The sequence below is a fragment of the Neomonachus schauinslandi genome, chromosome 11 (assembly GCF_002201575.2).
Source record: "Neomonachus schauinslandi chromosome 11, ASM220157v2, whole genome shotgun sequence".
Taxonomy (NCBI): Eukaryota; Metazoa; Chordata; class Mammalia; order Carnivora; family Phocidae; genus Neomonachus; species Neomonachus schauinslandi.
Window position 1 is genome coordinate 94,047,182 of NC_058413.1, and position 24,996 is coordinate 94,072,177.

Sequence of the window (24,996 nt, forward strand, 5' to 3'; positions counted from 1 at the left end):
GAAAGAAAGAAAGAAAGAAAGAAAGAAAGAAAGAAAGAAAGAAAGAAAGAAAGAAAGAAAGAAAGAGAAAGCAAGCAAGCAAGCAAGAAAGAAAAACAGACATGCCCTGGCTAGGACTCCCACCTCCACCCCTTTAATCAATTCCTCCTTGATGCCCATTACTGACTCCCTGTTGTGGGTTGAGCTGTGCCCCCCCACCAAAAGATAGGCTGAAGTCTTAACCACCACCACCACCCCCCATACCTGTGAAGGTGACCTTATTTGGAAATAGGGTCTTTGCAGGTACATCACGTTGAGATGAGGTCATACTGGATCAGGGTGGGTGCTACACCCAAAGACTGGGGTCCGTAAAGTGGGAGAGTGACTTGGCCCAGAAAACAGAAGGTGCAGAGGGCAGAAAGCCATGTGAAGACGAGGCAGGGACGGCAGTGATGCTGCCACAGGGCAACGATCGCCTACAACCGCCAGAAGCTAGGAGCTGATTTTGGATTCTTAGTCTCCAGAACCGGGAGAGACTAACTTTCTGTTGCTTGAAACCACCTAGTCTGTGATACTTTGTGATGACAGCCCCAGGAAATGAACCATAGCCAGGGCATGTCTGTTTTCATTCATTTTCTTCCTCCATCACTTAATGGGGAAGAAGCCAGCTGTGTGATGCCCATGGCTCTTGCCTTTAGCCATGAACACATCCCACGAGACCAGGGCAGGATATATGCTGGGAAGGTGAGCTGACCCATCAGGGCCTTGGCCCCACAGCAGGGAGCAAGGGAGGGAGACACTCAGGGAGATCGGGGAATCAGCCATCAGGAAAGAGAGCAGGGACAGCCCAAAAGAGAGGAAGTGTTCACGAGGCTCCAGTGGTCTGCCTGTGAAAATAACTGGGTCAGAAAACTGCATGCGAGTCTCAGAGGTCCATACACCTAAATGCCGAAGAGTGCGGAACACGAGGCAGAAAATGCAATCTCCTAATACCCTGAATGAGACAGGACCTATGAGCAAATTATATTTTTAAAAGAAGAAAAAGAACCCCTAAAAGGTAGAATGATGGAAGGGTGTTGAATGTCAAGGAGATAAGGAGCTGCATGAAAAGGTATAAATCTAAGGGTAGAAATAGATCAGATGAGGAGAAAAACAAAATGACCCATGTGTTTGTTTTAACACATACGATGACAAAATGGTATCGAGGACCATTACTGCGATGGGCAGCCTCTGCTATCTAGACATCTGTGGGAAGCCTTATGTAGCTACAAGAAAGGCACCTGATGTCTTCCTATCTTGCCTCCATGGCAGTTTAATCCCACAGATTGATGAGGACATGGCCAGCAGCAAAATGGTAAGTCCTGGGGACCGTAGGAGAGAGGGGCTATTATGTCATCTCATTCATCCCCTGGACAAATGTGTTGAGTGTCCTGACATCAGAGTCATTTCACATAAAGATGAATTAGGCAGAGCTCCTGCCCTCAAGAAGCCCACGACTAGTACCGAGCCAGTCAGATATGGGCACCCCCCCACCCCCGGAATGACAATACGATTCATGCAGTCATGGGTATAGGGACCAACAGTTCTGGGAAGCATCGAGGAAAGCAGTCAGGGGTTTGGGTATAATATCCAAGGAAGGGAAGAGGAATGGGCCCAGTGAGTCCCCTGCCTTAGATGCCAAGAAGGCACATTTTCGGATAAACGGGAAAGGGCAGGCAGTTAGGAAGCTCAGAAGCCTCTGTCAGAGAGGGAGGGTAAGGCGATTCTAAGGAAGGAAAGGGATCTGGAGAGCTGCTCAGGGAACTCCCCTGTAAGAGCTCAGCATTTTTCAGAGAATGTATACAAGGTGAAAAGGAGTCCCCGTAGAGATAAATTACGCCACAGATCATCGAGGATCGTGCTAAGAGGCTCACGCCCTGTATCAGCCCCTCCCAAACCTCAGAGTGGGGCCACTGGCTGGTTTGTCAGCACTCCCGGTTCCGCTCAGAGCAAGACCCTGGGGAAGGAGGGGCTGGGTCTTTTGCGGGGGGCTGATGTCCTCAGGCCTGACGGTGAGCACACAGAGCTCCTCCAGCCCTATCTGCTCCTGTCTTCATCAAGGGAGTGACAAAGTTCACTCCTTTCTATTTGAGGCCCAAGTAGGAAGATTGTAGGAGGCCCCTGAGGGGTCCAGATGCCTGCAAGACTCTTGAACTCTCAGATCTCATGGGGGGCCAATGGGGAGCCAGGAAGTGGTGGGAAGGAGGCCAGAGCAGGGAACTATCATCCTGGGCTCCACAGAGGGAAGGAGGTGGATCAGGCGGTAGTACCACTGACAGGCATCTAAGCTGTGCTAGGCACGTGTTCTCTTTCGCAGATGGAGTGACCGCCCAAGGACACACAGCGGCAGCCCAGCTGGGATTCGAACCTCGGTCTGTGCTCTCTCCAATATACTGGGCTGCATGAGGAAGCGTACCATTTCTGCTCCTAATTCGGTGCCTTGGGCAGAACATTTTTGTCTCTGAGGCTCAGTGTCCTTATCTGTAAGATAAAGAGAATCTCCAGGGTCCCTCTCTGCTCTAACATCCTAGGCTTCTCCTAGGATTCTAGGCCAGCCAGGTTCAGCTGCAGCCTGGCCCGCTGACCCAGGACCCCCATGCTCACATCCCCACAACTCCCTTCCTGCCGTCTGGCCTTGACTACTCACCAGCACTGTGTGCTTGTAGGCCCTGTGGATCACAATACTGTAGCCAAACACGGTCACATCCACCTGCTTGACCCACAAGGCCAGCGACGGGTCCCGGTCCTCGTTCTTGGCTGTGACAACAAACGTGGGCAAAGTGTCTGAGCTTGGCCTGCTTCCTGTGGTGCACAGGATGAGGGGGCAACTGGTCTGGAAGTCAAAGGGGTAGCCATCAAAGGTCAGGTAGTGGCCGTAGCCCGAGACAATGCAGGAGGCGTCAATTCGGGGCCAACAGTAGTAGAGGCCTCCCTCCTCCATGCAGTACTCGTCCCCCCTGCACGGGATGCTCTCGCAGTGGACCTTGTTGTCTGCGCTGTTGCAGTAGCAGAAGATCTGGCAGTCCGCGTCCACCCAGAAGGTCTCATTGCTGGCAAGCTGGTGGCCCTCAAAGTTGCAGCCGCACTCGCTGCGGGTGACACACAGGTTGCCTTGCAGGGCATAGTCCTCGTCACAACGACAGCCCTCAGAGCAGCTGTCCACACAGATGGGGCCCAGGGCCAGCGTCTCACAGGTCTCCACACACATCACGCACTCCTCGAAATGGCTGTTCTCCGGGCATTCCAGAGCTGAGGGTGGCCAAGGAGAAGACAGGCTTGAGCAAGGGACAGGGGGCAGAGAGAGTGTGTGTGCACTCGCTAGATGCGTGTGGTGTGCTCAGCACTACTGTCATCCTCATCTGGGGTGATCAGAGGCTCAGGGAACCCCTCATGTGCTCCTGGGGCACGTAGCTTTCTGTGTAGAAGATCCCAAGACTATGAGCCTCCATGAGCACCTGCTACATGCCAGGCATCCTTGTAGACAGTTTGGCGTAACTTTACTCAACAGCCTGGGAGGTAAGCAAAGTCTTCTCATCTCTGTCTTACAGATGAGAAACTCAAGTTCAGTGACTTAACCTAATCCAGCCCGTAAGTACCAGAGAGATCCCAATCTGGATCTCCCAACGCTAAGTCCCCTGACTCAAGGACTCTGGAGGGAGAGTGTCCCAGAAAGAACCAGTGCTTTGGGTCCATAGAGACCTGTGGATACCACCTCTGAGCTCGGTTTCTTCTTTTATTAAATAAAGATGATACTTATCTAGCACAGTTGTTCTGAGGATTAATGACCTAATATATTAAGTCTACAGTAGAGTCTCAATAAATAGAAAACCTTTCCCCTGTTCACACTTCTTCTAGTAGGATATACTTTATGAAGGCATTTTTACTCTACAAATTGCCTTTCTCTTTGTCTTTCATTTCTTGGCTCCTGGTGCCCTCGGGCCTTTTCTACCTCCTCACCGCCTTCTGCCCCTGGTCCCTCCCACCTTCTTTGCTCACATTCTTTCCCATGCCAGATGGGCCTCACAAAGCCAAATCCTACACATCTGTCAAGATCACTTCACTTGCGGGGCGCCTGAGTGGCTCAGTCGGTTAAGCGTCTGCCTTCGGCTCAGGTCATGATCCCAGGGTCCTGGGATCGAGCCCCGCATCGGGCTCCCTGCTCTGTGGGAAGCCTGCTTCTCCCTCTCCCACTTCCCCGCTTGTGTTCCCTCTCTCTCTGTGTCTCTCTGTCGAATGAATAAATAAAAAATCTTTAAAAAAAAAAAAAAGATCACTTCACTTGCACTACTTACTGGGTATTTACCCCAAAGATACAAATGTAGGGATCCGAAGGGGTACGTGCACCCCAATGTTTATAGCAGCAATGTCCACAATAGCCAAACTGTGGAAAGAGCCAAGATGTCCATCGACAGATGAATGGATAAAGAAGATGTGGTACATATATACAATGGAATATTATGCACCCATCAAAAACCCCTGAAATCTTGCCATTTGCAATGATGTGGATGGAACTAGAGGGTATTATGCTAAGCAAAATAAGTCAATCACAGAAAGACATGTATCATATGATCTCACTGATATGAGGAATTCTTAATCTCAGGAAACAAACAGAGGGTTGCTGGAGTAGTGGGGGGTGGGAGGGATGGGGTGGCTGGGTAATAGACATTGGGGAGTGTATGTGCTATGGTGAGCGCTGTGAATTGTGTAAGACTGATGAATCACAGACCTGTACCTCTGAAACAATTAATACATTATATGTTAAAAAAAAAAAAAAGAAGAAGAAGAAGAAGCTAGCAGGAAGGGAAGAATGAAGGGGGGGAAATCGGAGGGGGAGACGAACCATGAGAGACGATGGACTCTGAGAAACAAACTGAAGGTTCTAGAGGGGAGGGGGGGGGAGGATGGGTTAGCCTGGTGATGGGTATTGAGGAGGGCACGTTCTGCATGGAGCACTGGGTGTTATACGCAGACAATGAATCGTGGAACACTACATCAAAAACTAATGATGTAATGTATAGTGATTAACATTAACATAATAATAATAATAAAAAAGATTCACTTCATATTGCACTTCTGCCCAGAAGCCTTCCTTGATAGATCGAGTCTCTGAGTCACAAAGGATAGCACATAATATGGTAACAGCATGTGTTGCTCACCATGGAGTTCCAGGTCATCTTCCCATTTCTCTTTATTATATCTGCCTGCCAAAATCTGACCTGGGCAGGGCATGGATGAATCCAGGAGCCAGAAGAAATCTACCTAGAAGTCTGGGTAGTCTAGAGATCTGTGAATGTCCCCACTATCCCCCGGGACAAAGGAGCCAATTCTTTAAAACTTTCTTTAGCTTTTGTGCATACTCTCACTCCTTGATAGTGTTTTACAACCCAAGGACAGAGAGGACACTACAGAGAAATAAATTGCACGATAATAATAACTCTGCCCACAAGTACCAACTCACCAGTTCTGCACTATGTACTGAGAGCCAATCTTTTTTCCTCTGGGCTAAAGGACTATCTCCACTCCCGTTGACTACAATACCATACGGCTTTGGAGTTGAAGGCTAGTTCAGCCCTGATTAAATATGTCCGTATAGAGGGATTTTCACATTTGTCTCTAAATTATGAATGTTATAACATCGACTGCAGGTTTATGGTGATAGCAAATAACATGACTTATTTAAATGGCTCTCACTTGATGACTTATTTTGTTGTCTGAATTTGTCTGAAAGTCTGGAACATACAGACGTGAAGTAATAAAACTTCCTCTGGCCTCTGAAATGCCTCTGTGAAATTATTTAATTGGGCAGCCTGGCTCTGCCAACATGAGGGTTGGTTCAAAATCTCGGAACACAGAAGCAGTGATTGTCTGTCTCTCGCTAGGCCCAGAGAAGATTGTGTTCCTGATTTGCAGCTGGTCTTCAGCCCATTCCCCAGCCTGCAAGACCCCGACCAGATTAACCCCTTAGTACCCGAGTCTTCCTTGATCAAACATGCACGCTCCGGTCCTTCTTGCCAGACCCTTGGCTGCTTTTGTCCACATGTCTCTCTCTCTCTAAAAAAGGCAGTGAAAAGAACTTCCCCCAGCTCTGCAGAGGAGGGGTGGTGAGAAGCTATTCTCAGCAACCATCACACCCAGGAAAAGAGGGAATCATCCCCATTCCACTGAGCTTCGCGCCGCCGATGCGACCAAAGTATGCTCCGCGCACAGCAAAAGCAATCCAGAAACACTGCCTGTTGGACGGAAATCATGGTCCGAAAGGACAGCAGACATGGTGACATGGCAGGGCAACAAAATGGATTTGGTAGGGGTCGGGCTCAGTAACCCTGAACCGTGAATGAGCTGCAACCAGAAAGCTGAGAGCAGGAGAAGGACAGAGATCATAGTAGATAAGCTGCAGAGAGGACCAGAGAGGATGTGGAGGCAGATTAAAAAGAAGGTTTGGGGAACGTATTACAAGGTTCCCCTAGATGTGGTGGTCAGGAGAGACCTTGAAGCTTTTCTCCTTGTAGGTGACATATGAATGCTCCCAGAATTCCAGCTTCAGGATTCACAGCATCTGCTATTCATCCCTCCCCAGTGTGGTTAAGGGTCACCAAGAATATCACTGCCTTTTCTGAGATGAGAGCCACCAAACCATCCACATGCTCCTTGGGCTCCCAAAGCTCAGAAACCAGAGATGTAAAAAAACAAGCCTGTATGTATGTGTGCAATGTGTGTGTGTGTGTGTGTGTGTGTGTGCTAGTTCTTAGCTCTAAGATGTTTCTGTTGAAAGGGCTTAGTGGCAAAGCAAGAATACCCCCGTAGCAATGGATAAGCCTCACCCCGATCTTGGTTTCTAGGAACAGTCCCCACCAGGGGAAATTAGGGCTTTTTGGAGCAATGGCTGATTCTAGTCTGGGGCAGGGAAGATTACAGGATGAACGTGGAGCATCTTGTTATACCAAAAAGTAAGAAAGTGACCAAGGCATGCCCAAAGGACATAAGAGGCAGCTCAAAGGGCTCCCACAGGCCAAATCCGGAATAATTTTAACACCAAAATCATGAACAAATATAATATGAAATAAAAATAATTGAAAAACTATGAATGTGTGTGTCCATATTGATAAGATAGATGATTGACACTTAGGTTGTCATGTGTCCATCCATAGCCGAATGGATAAAGAAGATGTGGTATATATACATACAATAGAATATTACTCAGCCATCAAGAAAGAATGAAATCTTGCCATTTGCAATGATGGAGATGGAGCTAGAGTGTATTATGTTAAGAAAAATAAGTCAGTCAGAGAAAGACAAACACCATATGATTTCACTCCTATGTAGAATTTAAGAAAAAAAAAACAGATGAACAAATAAAGAAAAAAAGAAACAAAGAAAAAAACAGACTCCTGAATACAGAGAACAAACAGGTGGTTGTCAGAAGGGGATGGCAGGAGGGGTGAAATAGACAAAGGGGATTAGAAGTATACTTACAGTGATGAGCACTGAGAAGTATATAGAATTGTTGAATCATATTGTACACCTGAAACTCATATAACACCAAATGTTAATCATACTTCAATAAAAAGATGATTGAGTAAGATGGTTGGGTGGATGGGTAAATGGATGATTGGATGGATGGATGGATGATAGGCAGACACACAGACGAGAAGGCAAGCCTCTTGCTTATAGCAGAATGACATCTATACTTTGGTAAATAAGTGAACAGAGTGCTGGAGCTGGAAACCATTAGCTTGTAACCATCATGCTAAAAAGACTGATACAAGCAAAGATCATCAATGGGCACTAAATAGAGGAGGGGGATTTTGATAGTAGCTTACAGTTAGCATTTTGCCCCATTTGCTTTATCATCCTCTCTCACACTTTCTCCGCAGGATACTTGCATTGTCTTAAAGTATCTCCCCACCTGTAGCTGATTAGTTGTAAGAGAACAAAAACAATGTGACCACAGAATAGAGACATTTGACAACACCTGACCAGGGGACCACTGTGCCCATCTCCACTGAGAGGTTAGACAAAGCATGCACTGCATGTGACATGATACCATGAGGAAAACAGATGTCACCTACGCAGGAGTCTGAGAGGAACGCACAGCAGAACCTAATCACGAAGAAATGTCAAACCCAAATGGAGGGCCATTCTATTTTAAAAGGTGGGAGGCTGTGTTCTTTAAAAATGACAATAAAAGAGAAGAAAGCTAAGGAATTATTCCAGATTAAAGGAGACTAAAGAGACATGAGAGCTCTACACACAACATGGGGTCTTAGACTAGATCTGTATTGAAGGGGGAAAGCCATAAAAGACATCATGAGTCAATTGACAAAATTGAAATGTGGATATTAAATGATTGTATCAGTGTTAAATTTCCTAAGGTCAGTAACGATACCGTGGCTCTGTAAATGAGTGTCATTATTCTAAGGAAATACACACTGAAGTATTTAGGGGCAAAGAGGTATGATGTATGTAACTTACTTTCAAACGCAGAGAGAGAGTGCGAGAGACAATGATAAAACAAATGGGGCAGAATGTTAACTGTGGGTTAATCTGGGTAATTGGTACACAGACACTCATGCAATGTTTCCATAACTTTGCAATTATTTCAAAATAAAAAGTTTTGAGAAATAAACTAGAGCGCAGGAGATTAGTCAAGAGAGATGAACAGATGTAGAGGATGGAATCTTTTTTTTTTTTTATTCTTATGTTAATCCCCATACATTACATCATTAGTTTTAGATGTAGTGTTCCATGATTCATTGTTTGTGCATAACACCCAGTGCTCCATGCAGAATGTGCCCTCCTCAATACCCACCACCAGGCTAACCCATCCTCCCACCCCCCTCCCCTCTAGAACCCTCAGTTTTTTTTCAGAGTCCATCGTCTCTCATGGTTCGTCTACCCCTCCGATTTCCCCCGTTTCATTCTTCCCCTCCTGTTACCTTCTTCTTCTTCTTTTTTTTTTCTTAACATATATTGCATTATTTGTTTCAGAGGTACAGATCTGAGATTCAACAGTCTTGCACAATTCACAGCGCTCACCATAGCACATACCCTCCCCAATGTCTATCACCCAGTCACCCCATCCCTCCCACCCCACCCTCCACACCAGCAACCCTCAGTTTGTTTCCTGCGATTAAGAATTCCTCCTATCAGTGAGGTCATTTTATACATGTCTTTCTCTTTTTGACTTATTTCGCTCAACATAATACCCTCCAGTTCCATCCACGTCGTTGCAAATGGCAAGATCTCATTCCTTTTGATGGCTGCATAATATTCCATTGTGTATATATACCACATAGAGGATGGAATCTTAATGGTGGCATTGGTTTGGGTTTGGGGCTGATTTTTTGGTGGGAAAGGGATGGGTGCTGAAGCCCAGGTGGGGCAGTCCTTGCTCCGGGCATGGGTCCTGCCCTCTCGGCCATGCCTCCCGCCCCTTCTACCTCACTCCTCCCCCTGGCCTCCCCCATTGCCCCGGGTGTTATATGTCAGGGCTTCTCAGCAATTATTCTAATTACTACTAGTACTGCTACCGCCCTGCTGAGAGGGGTCAGATACTTGGGGGACAAAATGAAAAAAAAAGCAACGTGGGACTCTCTTCATAGCCATTGTCAGGCTTGCCCCAGGGAGCAGCGCTAATCTCTACTCCGTGAAAGGCGCTCTGACTGATCACCTTCTATGGAAAGAATGGAGCCGTTCTTTGCCAAGAAAGAAGGCCCTGATGGAGCCATCACAGAGACTTCTAGTCTTTGATATGACGCATATCCTCCGCTAGCTAAAACCAAGAGTCAATAGGATGGCTAATCCCTCCACGATGAAGAGACACCGTGTAAGCAGAAACAGAAATAAAGGTGAGAACCAGTCGGGTTTGGGGTGAGGGGCCTTCCAAAGGACACACCAGACGAGGAAGGTACACACAAGCATCAGACCGTCCTTAAGCTCAACTCCTGCCTCTCCCAGGTGGCCTCCCACATCACGGAGCCCCGACTTACGGCAGAAGTCATAGGTCCGCCAGGGGCCCACCTCCACATCGGCGTTCTTGCAAGCGCTTGCATACCGTGCCACAGAGTCACAGAGTTCCGACTCATTACCCCCGCTCTGGCACAGGCGGAAGAGGCAGGTGCGGTAGTAGGCGGTGACATTGACCACCCCGTGGCACTCAAGGAAGGAGCTGTTGGAGGGGTCATTGATGATGCCACACCTGGAGCGGCTCCGATAAAATTTGAGCAGCTCCGAGTCATTGTTGCAAGCCTTCAGCAGGTCCCCACACTCCCCGTTGCAGATCTCCTCGAAGGTTGTCCAGCTTTCCAGGAACACCGCCAGGTTGTCCGTGCACTTGCCATTGGGGAGACAGAACTCATCGCTGACGTTTGCATTAAAGAAGCCACACAGCCCGCCCGTGCAATTGAAATAAACGGTGGAGAGCCGGATGTACAGCAGACCGATGTCCAAGTATTGGATGGTCACAACACCCCTGGACTCGACCGTCGTGCTGTTTTTGTTTCGATAGATTTCCAGCTTCCCCAAAGGATGGAAAAAAGGTAATTCCACTTCCTGACCATTCAGCTGAAAAACCAAATCACTATCATCAATTCCAGATGCACACAGTGTACCCACAATTTCCTAGGTTCTGCAATAAAGACATGGTTCTGCCCCGTGACTCTCCCTTTGAGAAACGTCAAGAATCTGGCGGGCTATGGAAACCACACAGACATACACAAACTGTTTCCGCATGGGCATCTCTTGTTTCTTTCTTTCTCAGCTCCTCTGATTCAACACACTTGCTGTTTATTAGCGTATACATAAGACCCTAAGGTAGCCCCAAAAAAGAGTGAAATGTGAGCAGAAGTTGTCTTGACATATATGCGGCTTCTTCCTTCTGCCTGGCAGCTCCTTTTCACTGATGGCACCCTTCCTTCCCCACATTTCTGGCTCCTTCTTTTCCTTCAGGTTTGACTGTTCCTGTGCCCCAGCCCCTTGGGAGCATAGAGTTTCTATCTAATTATCTAGTTGTCCACCCAACTATCTCTACCTTTTACTATTCTTTGAATAAATTAATCTCTGCCAGTGTGTTGATGGGAATGAAAACAGCCTCTTCAGTCCTTGGACATGTGTTTTCTGATCTCCTAGCACAGGACTGCATTGACTTCTGTTTTCTAAATTTGACTTCCTGTGATATTACCAGATACGTGTTGGGCTGGGAGTGGGGAGATCTGCCCTCCCGTCATGCCAGCTCCATCACCACTTAGCTGTGAGGTCCCCCATCCCTCACTGAGCCCTTTGGGATCTTCATGCACAAACAAATAGTGGCACTAGATGATTCCTAATGATCCTTCTAGAACGAATGATCTGGATGCCCAATGATGAATATTTTAGACCAGGTCAGAGGGGCAGAAGGTGGCCCTGTGGGTACTGTCTGCATTACCCAACATGGGTTCCCATCTATAGGTAAGGGAGTCAGTATAGTACAGGGTAAAGAGCACAGACTTTGAAGCCAGCCTGCCTGGGCTCAAATGCCACTTTATGGCTGTGTGTCTCTGAGGAAGTTATGTAACCTCTCTGTGCCTCAGTTTTCTCATAGGTAAAATGTAAATGAGGATGAAAACATACCCCTCACCGGATTCGGTGTGATCCTGCTTAGAATAGTGCATGGCACATAGTAAGTGTCCAGTAAGCATCGGCTGTTACAGAGAAAGCCAGTCCTGCTACAGCTATCCCTAATTTGCGGGATTCCAGCCTCACTCTGTTTCACCCCCCTGAGAGACTGATTTGGTGCTGAATGTCCGGAAATGCCCCCACTTCAGAGTCATTGCCTTCCTGGAATCCACTCATGGTCAGAGGCAGAAGGGCACGCCTGAAGACTACGGCTCCTTCACTTGGCGAGACTCATCAGAAAAGCCGCAAGGGCATCAGGAGTCTTACCTTGACTTCCGAAGCCCCGACTCCTCCTATCTTGACCTCCTGGTTGGCCACTAGGATGCGAAGTCCTCGCAGCCATGCGGGCCCCGCGTCGGGCTTCTTCTTGTTGATGTCGATTTCCAGGTAGTCGGGCAGCTCGGGGCAGGTCTTGAGGAGGGTGTAGGAGAACTCGGCGGGGAAAGCGTAGGTGGCGCCGTCGAAGGTGTGCAGCACCTGGTTCTGGCTGAGCAGGCACACGGTCTCGCGCTTGGGAAAGCAGCCCTGGTAGCCGTCCTCCACGGCACACACCTCCCCGCCCCGGCAGGTCTTGTTGAAGCAGTAGACGTCCCCACCCTCCTCACAAAGGCACTGCACCGTGCAGTTGGCTGTGGCCCAGAAGAACTCCCCCATGGTGTAGTAGTGGCCGTCGAAGTCACAGCCACACTTGTGCAGTGGGACGCACTGGCTGGTGCTGAGCACAAAGCCCTCGTTACACTCACAGCCCTCCGTGCACGGCGTGGTGCAGCTCTGGGAGGCCGTCAGGTCAGCGCAGGTGTCTGGGCAGCTGCTGGTACACACGGAGTAGTGGCTGAAGCTCGGGCACTGCACCATGGACACTGACGTGGGGGAGAGGAGAGAGCGGGACAACAGGTGAGTGCCCCAGGTGCTAACCACAGGGATCCAGCACCCATAGGGAACGGCAGGAAGGGTGCTCCTTCTGGACCGCTTAGCTCCTAGAATGAGGGCGCAGCGGCCACTCATCAGGGAAGAGACTTGAGGTGGTGTCTGTAGAAACAAGCTCCACTGCTTTGTGATAGCCACTGGGAAACACGATTGTGAACTTGACTCTCATTTGATCATCCTGGCTGAATTAAACTTCAGGTTGCTATCCTAACTAGACAGATTGTTCAACACTGATTTATTATTGGATGATCTACAACCAGCAAGATGCTTTAAGATCTTCGATTGATGGACATATAAGTTGATCTGATCTTAAACAGCATGGCCCACTCTTAGAAGGAAATAAATCCAACTTGCTGGACAAATGAAAAATGTAACCGTGGGAGGAGCCACTTGAAAACGTGAAATTTCTAACAGGGAGGTGCTCGAAATACCTAAGTGATGAAAGAAGACTGTGAGAATGAATACTCTGGAATCTTAAAAATAAGACAGAACCTTGGTTATCTGAAAACAATGTGTGTGCCTGTTCCTCCAGGAGACTGGGTTGGAACTAAATGCCTCCTCAAGGCCCTTCTTGCCTCAGAAGCCTCTGGTTCTTATTTTAAGAACATCTGAGTCTACATAAATGTTTGAGCCTGGTTGAATCCAAGAGTCAGGGGCTCAAGGGACTGGTAAACTAGCTGTCTGAATCTACTAGAATTCTTCCCACTAACATGAGAGAGGGGTGGGGAATGTGAAAGACAGGAAAATAGTACCACCAGGGGAAAAAGTAGCTATTATGGGTGATTTAATTAGGCAAAGTGAATGCTCTTAGATTATACAAGGATCTTAGATTATACCAAAAAGGCCATCTTCGATATCAAATTGAGTCAGGATTTGGATGTTCCAGGCATAATAGAGGTTGGTCAATCACACAACCAAGCAACAAGAAAACAGTCTCTTCATGGTTTGATCAATTCTCAAAGAACTGAATCTGATACATGATGATTTTGTGAATCCAACCTACACTGATAGGAAAAAAAATCTCCCTTTAGCCTTGGAACTGAAAGAAACTTTGAAACCTTCTTATCTGCATAGGAATCTAAAATGCATGGATATAATGTTCTGGGTACTCTTGTGGAGAAAACCAAGGGCCAGGAAAAAAAAAAGACCCACAGAATTCCAAGAAGCTGTTGTTTTGTTTGCTTATTTTAAAAATTTATATAAACAGGATAAGAGAGTTTAAGTGGGATAGAAAGAGAAAACTAGACAACTAAATGGTACAAAATGTTTAATGTAAAAGGTAATTCAAAAGAAACTGAATTTCCCCACACTGTTGGAGCTTTTCCTAACCACTTAGCATTTCAGATAAAGGGCTTTCTTTCCTGATGTTCTTTGCTCCCTGCCGCAGCCCTTTCCCCACCAACACCAGTGGGTCAGAGGAAGGCTACGGAGCCAGAGACACAGAATCTAGAGGGATGGAAGGTGGAGAACAAAGAGCCATGGGACAAATGCTGTTGGTTCCATTTGGGAGGTGAGTTATTTCCCCCAAAGCTGCTTTTTTTTTTTTTAAAGATTTTATTTATTTATTCATGAGAGACAGAGAGAGAGAGAGAGAGGCAGAGGGAGAAGCAGGCTCCCAAGGAGCAGGGAACCCGATGTGGGACTCGATCCCAGGACCCTGGGATCATGACCTGAGCCGAAGGCAGACGCTTAACCATCTGAGCCACCCAGGCGCCCCCAAAGCTGCTTTTGATTACTCAGAGCAGCGACTGTGTTTATTCAATGGCCACAAAGATCACCGCCTCCACCTCTGAAAACCCCACCATCTTGCCTAAGTCTGGAAGACCCATCCCTGGGACCAGACCTTCCTGTGGCCAAGCATTTCCTGCCACGTGTTCCGTGTTTCTGGACCACTGAAGCTCATCAATGGCTTCTCGTTTTCTGACTATGGTATTGGGTGGGTGGGCATTGACCGTTCCTAATGTCTGGCTATATTCAGCTCACCCTCACTCTTGGGCAATTGGTCTCAACAAGGAGATTTTTGATGGAGCCCAGAAACCCCCTCCCCAACCTCCTTGCACCAGCGCAGCCTTCCATTTGGGCAGGATGCCAGCTTACCGCACCCCATCTGGACTCGCCAGTCTCCGATCGGAATGCCCAGGGCTTGGCACACGAGCGCGTAGGCTTGGATGGCCTGACAGAGGAGCGTCCCGTTGTCCCTCACACTGCACAGGTCGTACACACAGCTGTGCACAAAGGCCGTGGGGTCCACGACAGTGCCGCACTCCCACAGGGGGCCGTCCGTCCTGTTGAGGAAGCCACAGTAGTCGGGGCCAAAGAGGAGAGCTTCGGTGGCCGCGTCACACACGGTGCAGTTGTCCACACAGCCTGCATCACACTTCCAGTCGGCGTGGTAGACCCGCCAGCTCTCTCCGAGGTCCAGGACGGACATGGCCGGCCTGCCGTCCGGGCGGAGGAAGTCGTCCAGGGGGTTTTTATTGTAGTTCCCACAGAGGCCGCACGTGGAGTTTATATAGGAGCCTGGGATGGAAATGGAGGCGTAGTGCTGGCCGTCAAACGTCACTAAGAGCCCAAAATCCGTTTCCACGGCAGTAGACATGCCACTCTGGTAGATTTTCACCGCCCCCAAGTCTAAAGTGACCGGCAAGGAAGTCACTAGGTCATTAACCTGCCAACAACAGTAATGGTAAAAGGCAGGTGAGCAGGTGCCAGGGCAGTGGGTCCGGCTGAGGTCAGGAAAGGGAGGCAAAGCAAGTCAGTGCTCCGGAGACAATGCCCACCCCCACACACAAACTGCTGGGGCTCCAGTAAGCTTGCCTTCCATGAAGCCCGAGGCCTGGGGGAGCCCACAGAAGCAGGGTGGCGTGGACCAGCTGAGCACAGTGCAGGCTACGGAGGAAGACATGCATGGCCACTACCACTCGAGACTCCTCCGGGGACCAGGTGGCTGTCAACCCTTCCTGGCTGGCTCTAGGGCTAGCTTCAAAGCTTTTCACGAGAGACTAGTTAGCCTGTCTTTCCTTTCCTCTAAATTCATTCCCTTAAGTCTCAGCTGAAGTCACATATTTCCCATGACCTAGTCACTGCCTAGAGCCCTCCTTGACCCTTCCACCCAGCTGAAATGTGTACCGTAAACTGGTCCCCACACTTTAGCTTAGAAGCTGCCCTGGTATTATTCTCTGAGTGTTTCACTCTGTTACCTCCTGATGCCAGGGCTATGTCATGTAATCATTCCCAACAACCAACAAATTTAAACGCCTACTGGGTACCAAGCATTATGTGAGGTGCTGAGAAATAAAGAACAAAGAATATAGTTGTCCCTGCCCCTCATGGAGGTCTCAGTCTACTGAGGAAGAGTGACACAAATAGGTATTTATACTGTTTTAAATATGCATTAATGGATCATGCAATGGGAGAACAGTAAATGAATCCTATATCCAGCCTCAGGGAGTCCTACAAGACTTTTTGGAGGCAGTTAAGCTTGCCCTGGGTCTTTAAGGATGAAGAGAAGTGGCCAAAGGGGGGGGGGGGCAGGGAATTCCAGGACAAGAGAATAAAGGCAGGGGTTTAGAAACAGCTACGTGAGCATGGGGACATTCATCAGGGTGTTACTGGATGGCGGGGGGGGAGGGGTGGCCAGAGATGAAGCTAGAGACATGGGCAAGGTCCATGGTCCATTCATTCAATAAACGGCGATTCAGGCCTTTCTGTGTGTCAAGCACCATTCAGAGAGTTGGGGATTAGCAATGAGTGAGACGGACACAAATCTCTGCCCCACAGAATGTATATTTTGGTTGAGGAGGCCAACGACAAACAAACAAAATAAATAAAATAGATGCTAGGGAAGTGCTAGGAAAGAGGGTTTTTAACTTGAAACAGGATGGTCAGAGAAGGGGATGTTTGAGATAAGGAAGCAAGCCACACTGTTATCCTGGGTGAGAGTGGATGCCACGGAGGTGACAGCCAAGCCCTAAGGTGGAGTGTGCCTGGGTGCTCCTGGGACCTCAAGGGCTGGCATGGCTGGAGCAGAGACAGCAAGGAGAGGGCGGTGGTAGGTTATGCCAGAGAGATAAGAGCAGCCAGAACAGGAAGACCTTTGTCGGCCATCGAAAGGACTTTGGCCTTGACTCTGAGCAAGATGGGGAGCCAAGAGGGTGTCCAGAGCAAAAGACTGACATGATCTGACTTCCATTTTAGAAGAATTCCTCTGGCCTCCGTGTTGGGAATAGACCTTGGAGGGCCCTTTAAGCCATGTTTTAAAACAAAACAAACTCCACAAAAACAAAAACAGAACAACTTGGATTTCTATTCTGCAGACAAGGCCCCCAAAATGTTTTAAGTAAGGGAATGACAGAGTCAGATTTGCATGTCAGAAAGCCCACTCTGACCAGCATGTAAAGATGAGAAGCAGAGAAAACAGACAGGGAGCAGATGCCAAAGTCCAGGGGAATGGAGCGTGAGGGCCTAAGCTATGTACGGACATTCAAGGGTGGGACGAGCTCATGGAGTCCACTCGGCAGGACATGTGGTTTTTTTGCAGTGGGGAGAAAGAAGTGGGGGAAACAGTTAAGAGTGAGTCCCACGTGTGTGGCCCATGTGAGTAGATGGCTTGGGAAGCCTCCAGCAGACAGAGCTCACTTTCTTCTTTTTTTACACTTTGCCATGCCTAGCACCCATAGATATCATGTCTGTGTCTGGGATGGGATGGTTAGCCCAGCTCAGTCCTCGGTGGGACAGCCTGTAAGTGCACTGAACCCATACTGATTTCAGGCACCCAGGAAGGTCAAGGGTCTTCACGGCCTCCATTGTGCTACTCTCTGAGTTTTCTAGGAAGTGAGGCAGTAGCCCGTCCAAACATCACTCCAAAATTTACCGTGGTATATGCCATGCGCAATTGCCTATCTCTAGAGATTAGTAGGACTAAATGGGGGAGGGGACAAAAAAGTAGGTTTCGGAAATAAGCCGCCCTACAGAGAGCTACAAGTAGAAAGAAAAACCTGGGGATTGATTGATCCATCCTTGTCTTCTAGGTAGCAGGTTAGCTCACACAGGCGGGAAAAGCCATACTGTGAGGAAGGTCCGCTTGCAAGAGCACTGGATGACTTTTACGTGCTGTCCATGCTGAGATGGAAATGAAGTCTTCCTCAAGGTTGGTATAATTGTAAGTTCCAAATATGCCTGTTGCCAAGCGCCCTCCTCCACTTTCACTCAAGCTTCTGCTAACAAAGGGCAGTCTTCCGTGTCTCGAAATAGGAGCCATGGGGTGGACCGTCTCTGGATATTCCAACGGTCCCCTCCTCCACCCGGTTTCTCTGCATCAGATCTAGACTGACTTAAGCCCTAGGCTGACCACAGGCACCACCTGGCCCAGTTCTTACCTTCCTTCCTGGTATGTGTTCATTGCACTCCCGTTCACTCCCACACGAAACGTGTCTCAGTTTAAACCACAGATTAGAGAGTCACTGTGTTTGTCCCCCACAGTGCTCAGAGGAGGTGGTCCTGGGTGATTTCTTATTTCGTTCCTCCAGTCCCACGTCTCAACTCTTGACTAGCCAGCAGGAGATGAACCTCACCTCTTCGCCTCTCTTCTTCTCCCCGTATTCAAGTCATTTCCTCTTTGACAGGATGTGGGTAGGGGGGAGATTAGGAGAGAGAAGGAGAATTGTAGAAGCCTAAGCTCTCAGAACTCAAAGGGATTTTGGTGGTGATGGCAATGTGGGAAGCGCCATGTATAAAGCGCCTACTGTGTGCCAGGCTTTGTACTAGATATCACACATGTGGCTGTTCCTTTTCATCCTCGTGACAAACTTAGAAGGACCTTAGCATCTTCCCCTTTTGCAGATGTGAAAATTGAGTTTCAAGGCTTGAAGACTGGTAGGTGACAGGGCCTGACTCTCAGCAGCTGGGTTCCAAAGCCACTGCTCTCTGCTGCCTCGGTCCCAGTGATGGGTAGAGGTAGCCAAGCCCAAATATAGCCCTAGATCCCTGCCTCCTAGACACTATTACCCCATTTTACAGATGAAGAAAATGAAGCTCAAAGCACGCTCAGCCGACAAGGGCGGCACAGACGCCGAGCAGATCTGACCCCAGGGTCTGAGTTCTTCATCACTACCTGCTATTAGGCCTCGATGGTCTTTTCACTGCAGCACCCTAAACTACTTGGGTTTATTTTGGGGAGAAATAGGAAAACTGAGCAGTACTAGCTAGAAGGAGACATTTATTATATATGGATTTTAGCTGGCTGGCTGTAGCCCCCATTAGCATATACAATCCTAAACTGCTTATTTTGTTATTTGAGAACAGTCCAAAGAGGGGAAATCCATAGACAGAAACCAGTCCCCAGCATATGGAGAAAGGTGATCTGTACTTTGCAAGAACAGATCTTGCTGGCCATTCCCGGCCAGGCCAAGCATGTCTGCAGAAGTCAGCTGCCTCACAGACATTTCCTTCTTGCTTCCCATCCCTCTCCCTGCCTGTCCCCACTTCACCCTGGGTGGGGGCTCCGCCGGCCACACAGCCACCCTCCCAGCAGAGCAGGTGTATCCAGAGACACTTGGAAGCCATTTGGCAAGAGGAAAAGGAAGTCATTGTTAGCTCTTAGTTGCAGTCACATAACCTTTTCTTTCTGAAACATTTACATTCACATCCACATCTCCCTATCGCTACAGAAAATTGAGGAATCCATGCCCTATGCTTGGACGACGGAGAAGAGCCACACAAAATTAGCAGAGCTGCTGGGCCTGAAAGAGATGACAGTGTCCCTTTCCTTCTGAAAAAAGAGGCTGACTGTGAGTGAAAAAGAATTTTAATCAAAATGGAAAATAGAAATAAAGCATAAAGCTTTTCTTCCTCACCTACGGATATTGTACACATCATCCCCAGAATTCAGGCGAGCAGGGGAATGCTGGAGAATGTTTTTCTAGCTTGAAATCCTCTACAAGGATAAGTATCAAGCTCAACAGCATGATAGAAATTTAAAAGGGAGAAACTCCACACTTCTGTACCCAAAGTCTTACCTTGATTTGATATGCAGAGCTGCCTCCAGAGAGACTAACTAAATAACAGGCAAACTGGGATTGCAGCCACAGTAAAAGCTCACTTTTCTAATTATGACCATGATAAGCGGTACAGCCCTACGACGGGCAGAGCTGGGAAAAGTGGAATTGGTTCTTTGGTCCTGCCTTTTGTTGGACATGCTGTGTTAATTAAAACTACAACCCATTTTAAAAAAAAGAAAGAAATCCTTGCATTGGCTTCGGTTCTGGTTTGTAATCTCCATAATGACCTCCATGCATGGAGATAAGGACTGCACGGGGTTGAAGCCATCAACCCCGCGTGGTCTCGGTTATTATCGCTGGAATAAATACATGGTTGCAACAAGGTTGGCATGAAGATTATGAAAACTGGGGCCTCCACAAATTGAGTAGTTGCTAGCGGCTTTTTGCTCTCCCTCCTTTATGGATGCCCCTGCTTGAAATCCAGGTGGACAGTGACAGGAATCATTTGCATATGCTAAACAGACCAGCAGAGAGCCACCTTTTTCGCTCTTCTTCCAGGCAAGAGTGGGGATCCCATGAGAGGGTGTTTGGACAAAGCTTTCACCGAACCTCCCCCACCCCCACCTCACTAAAGAGTTCACCAAGCCCACTCGCAGTGCCTGCACGTGCCTTTGGAAACACCGATCAATTTGGAGCTTTCTCTAACAAGGAAGAAGCAGCTCTTGGGCAAACAGGATGGGGGATGGGTGAGGATTGTTAATGACAGGCTGTACTGAGTTATTAGTGTGTACTCTATGTTTGCACCATCTCCTGGGCATGACCCTGTGGCTACCACTATTGCAAGCCAGGTCCATGAGACACCGAGCTTACCTCTCTTCCCAGTTACTTCTGAGCTTGGACATGTGTGTGTCTATGTGTGAGAGTATGTGTGTGTGTGTGTGTGTGTGCACATGTGTGTCTGTGTATACCCATGTTTATGAGGTAACTAGGAATGTAAATGTACTTTAAGTTATAGAGCAGATAGGCATATCAAGGAGAGAGCTTAGGTTGGCTCTTGTACAAATAAAATTTAGCCTCGTAAAAAAGTTTTACAAGATATTTGCAAGGAAAGAAGAGCCATGCATCTCTTCGGTATAAACATCACACAGCAGAACCAGCAGATCTGAGAAAGTCTTCCCCGGGCTGAAGAATCTCCAGCTTCTCCATCTTTCCAGGAGGGATAGAGAGGGTCTCACCTTGACTTTTCCGAAGCTTCCTTTGGGGATGAGAATCTTGTAGCCATTGACCTCCACGGAGAGCTCCTTCACCCAGGAGACAGCTGAGCCCTCGCGGTGTTCGTTCTTGGCCTCCACGCTGAAGAAGGGGAGGCTGGAAGTCTGCAAACACTGTCGGGCCAACAGGTAGGCACAGGAGCCTTGGAAGTGGAAGAGGAAGCCATCAAAAGTGTGGTAGTGTGGCTCCCCGAACACCACGCATGTGCTGGTCTCCATAGGGTTGCAGTAGAAGAATTTGCCTTTGGGTTCGCACACTTCGTAGGGGCTGCAGGAGGCCTCCTGGCAGTAGATCTCATTGTTGAAATCCAGGCAGCGACACTTGATGGTACAGTTCAGGTCATCCCAAAACACCTCCCCTCTCCGAAGGAACTGTCCTGGGGAAGAATGACATTAAAGCCAACAAACTGAGCACTTACCCTCTGTGCCAGGCATGGGGCTGAGGCTTTCCCTGAATCATACCATGTAATCCACACAAGAACCCTCTTTGGCAGGTGTTATCGACCTCACTTGACAGAAAAGGGAACTGAGGCTTCAGAGCACTCAGCCACTCAGGGGTGAAGCCAGGTTCCAGACCAAGGCCGTGGGCATCCAGTCTACCTCGTGGCATCATTATCTCCACGGCTGGTGAGCACATGCTCGTTGAAGGAAGGACATGTCGCCTTAGTCCATGGCAAAGCCAAGACCCACAGGGGTCATATCCTTCCCTTCAGGAATAAGAGGAAGGGTATTCCAGAAACAGACCCAGTTTACCCTGGTAACTTAGCAACACAGTTGCTTCATGTGCTAATTTGTTGACTCCTTCACTCACCCACTCACTCAGCAAACATTTGTTGGGGGCCCTGTATGTACCAGAAGAGATCAATAAGCATGAATCAGGAGTCAGCCACACAAGTTTAAGTCCCAGGCTCCCTGGGAGGATTCTGAAAAGGGCTGAACTCTGACTTCAAGGGCTCGTAAATCCTGCAGACACTGCTTAGGCAGAACCTGCATTATACAAGTTGTCTTCTCTCTCACCCCAGGCCTTGTCCAAATCTAGTACTTCTCTGTCTTTATCCATGGGGGAGAACTTCTTGACAGAATCCAGGTCAGGAGGAGAATGGAGTGGGGGTGGGGAGGGGTGTGCTGATTAGAAATTATTTACTACTATGTATTTGGTAGACAATCAGTCTTTAAAACCATTTCCCCAAATAAATGATTTCCCCCCACCGAAAACTTCAAACTTTGCCAGTTGTTAATATCAGCCCTCAATGGAAATAGAAGCGTCTCTGGGCTGGGACCTGTGATCTTGTCCTTGGTTGGGTGTCAGAGCCAAGAGACCTGGAAAGTGGTCATAGCTGTGCAATCAGCTTCCAAGCCTACTGGCTAGCTTCCATCTGCCTCAGGTTTCCAACCTGTAAAATGTGGGCAGTGCTATTTGCTCGTCCCTGTCCCATGGGGAACAGCGAGACTCTCACAAGCGGGCACATGTGGAGAGAGGGAGAAGCATTTGTAAATCGATACCTGAAAAGGGACATATCAAAGACACAGCATTAAGAAACGTAAATAATGTCATATGCCAGGAGTTCATGGTAGCTTGAAACTGTAGTTTGGAAAGATGTCTCACATTCTGTTACAAAACTGAATACTTAGTGAAGAGCATGGGCTGCAAGATTAACCCAAGCAGAAGGCATGGCTGCCTCGGGAACAGTCCATTCGGTGTCTGTGTAACAGCAACAATGATGTTTCATACCTGTTGAGAATAGAGCCCAAATATGGGATAATAGATTTATTCACATTCCCAGCAGGTCATATGCATCAGCCCTGAAGGCGGGCGCTGAAGCTCAGTGCTCTTTGGCACTGGTCCAGGCTGCATGCATTTGAACAGCCTCCACTAAGTATGGTTTCCAGCCTCTGTTTTTTCAGGCTTCCAATAAATGAGAGGAAAATGCCTTTGAACAGAGGAGGTTCGGACCAAAAGGTAGACTCGCTGAGATAATTTTGTTTGCAAAATGATGATATAATAAACCAGCTCGATGCAAATTTCCCCCGGCTATCACCCAGGCCAAACCCAATTCTCATTAGATTGATATATGTACAGTGGCGCATAAAAATGCACAGCTGTCTGTAGAAGGATATTGAATTTGTCCTGTATGTGAAACCCAAACCCATAATGCAGGGGGGGAAAGAATGAAGTCAAGGTGGAGACATCGTCTGTGGCTGGCATCTGACCAGCTCTACAGCTCTGCAAGCCAATGTTTTCCATTATCACAGCATTTCATTCCCAGGACTCGGGCGAGAGGCTGTCACCGGGCACTTAGGTTGCATGACCGTGGCCAGGCAGCTCCGTGAGGCCTGGACACAGGGGCGGAGGTGCTGGGTAGATCCCTAGTCCAGGCCATAAAGGGGAGAGAGATAATGTGGTATTGGTTTGGCATCTCTCGCAGACCTTAAGGGAAGCTGTCTTGCACTTTGTAAGGGAGGAGGGCACCATCTCTGAAAGACGGATGAGCTTTAGAGCTAGGTTCTTTCCCACCCAGCTCCAAAACATTTATTTGCTATTCAGAACATGGAGGACTTCACAGAGTCCTCAGAGACAAGGATGCCCAGGCAGGGACATCTGTACAGATGGCCTTTCATTAGAGCAAAAGTCCAGAGGTTTGGTAAGCCTGACCGCAATGCAGCAAATGGGGCCAAGAGCGTGGGCATTTCAGGCCCGGGGAACGTGGTTTTTCTTTATATTACACTGACTGAACCCGAGTCAAAAGAGAAACCTGAGGCCTCCCAGAGCTGCTAAGACACGCGGGTCCCCAGACCATGCTTTCTATTGGAGGGGACAAGAGATGACCTAAAATCTGCATCCCAACCCAAAACTTTCTTAAACATCTGCAAACATTGTCTCCAGGGTCTTCCTCTGTGCTTCCGCAGCCCCCTCCCAATGCACCCATCACAGTATGTCCTAAATTGTATCATCCTTGTTCCCGTGGCTGTGTTCTCTACCAGCCGTGTTGTGGGAGTCAGAGCGCCTTCATCTCCAATACCTAGTGGAGTGGCCAGCACCTTTTTGGGGCTTTCAAATGTTCTTTGGAAAGAAGCAATGGCTGGCTGGCTAAACGGATAGATGAGTAGACGGTTGGGTAGATGGGCAGAGAGCTAGATGGATGATTTCCTACTTCTAGTTGCTGTAGCCTCCACTCCAGAAATACCAACAGAAACACGGTTTCCTGAACACTTTCCGACACATGAGCCAGCAGGAGCCTCTAAGCCAGGATGTTCTTGGGAGAGTCCTGGACTGTTTTGCACATGCAAAGAGGTTTTGATAGTTCAGAGAAGGCCCCAAACTTTGGATGTCAATGTAAAGAAAACTGAGGGAGGCTCTTACTACCTCTTGATCACACAGACCTGACACCAGCTTTGATTGTCCCCCAATTCCTGCCTGTTTTGCTGCTACAGAGAGGAGTTGAGGAGAAGCCACCCTAAAGAGGATGACATTCTCTCCCCTTGCTTTCTAATCATACTAGGAAGTGCTGATTTGCTCTCGTGGAGACTTGGCAACGCTCCAAGCTCGCCCACTCCTGCGGATCTACAAAGTGCAGATGGCAGAGCAGGAGTAAAGAGGGGAAGAAAAATGGAAAGGGGAGGGGAGAAATGGCAACAACAATAACAACAAAAATAATGTTAGACAGGAGGGCTCCCTTCTGTCCCTCTGGCTGAGCAATCACTTGAGAGCCATGTCCACGTTGGAGTTATTTCAGAGACTACAGAAACCACTGTGGAGCAAATGCAGGGTTTCAGCTCCTGATGTGATGAATGTGCATGCTAAAATTACCTTGATCTCCATTACCCAGCTGAGAGATGTCAAAAGAGGAAGGCATCGGGAATGAGCCCGCCCCCGTGGCTTAAAAGCCTGCCTGTCAATCTACACTAAGCAAACCCCACTTTGCCATGGAGAAGAGGAAAATCCTTTACCTCTGGAGGTGCAGCCATTGGCTGGGTCAATTTCCTTCCCATCAACTTTAAATGCCCAGCGGCCTGGAACGTTGACGTTCGTGGTCTCTTGGATATTCACGATATCAGGGGTTCTTGACCCTGGGAGGCTGAAGAAATTGGTGAGGTTTCCGCCATTAAATCCTGCCTAGAGCACAAAAGGA

At 48.3% G+C, this 24,996-nt stretch overlaps 1 protein-coding gene across 2 annotated transcripts in view; it reads right to left on the reverse strand.

The window, feature by feature from the left end:
* LOC110586266 (alpha-tectorin) overlaps positions 1 to 24,996 on the reverse strand; it is a 188,285-nt gene that overhangs the window by 33,521 nt on the left and 129,768 nt on the right. For both annotated transcript variants that reach the window (XM_044919222.1, XM_021696471.1), the window contains 6 exons: positions 24,815 to 24,980; positions 20,831 to 21,243; positions 14,695 to 15,265; positions 11,938 to 12,530; positions 10,008 to 10,581; positions 2,666 to 3,267 (listed from right to left, as the gene is read on the reverse strand). In XM_044919222.1, the coding sequence (XP_044775157.1) occupies positions 2,666 to 3,267; positions 10,008 to 10,581; positions 11,938 to 12,530; positions 14,695 to 15,265; positions 20,831 to 21,243; positions 24,815 to 24,980 (2,919 nt within the window). The remainder of the gene's footprint in view (positions 1 to 2,665; positions 3,268 to 10,007; positions 10,582 to 11,937; positions 12,531 to 14,694; positions 15,266 to 20,830; positions 21,244 to 24,814; positions 24,981 to 24,996) is intronic.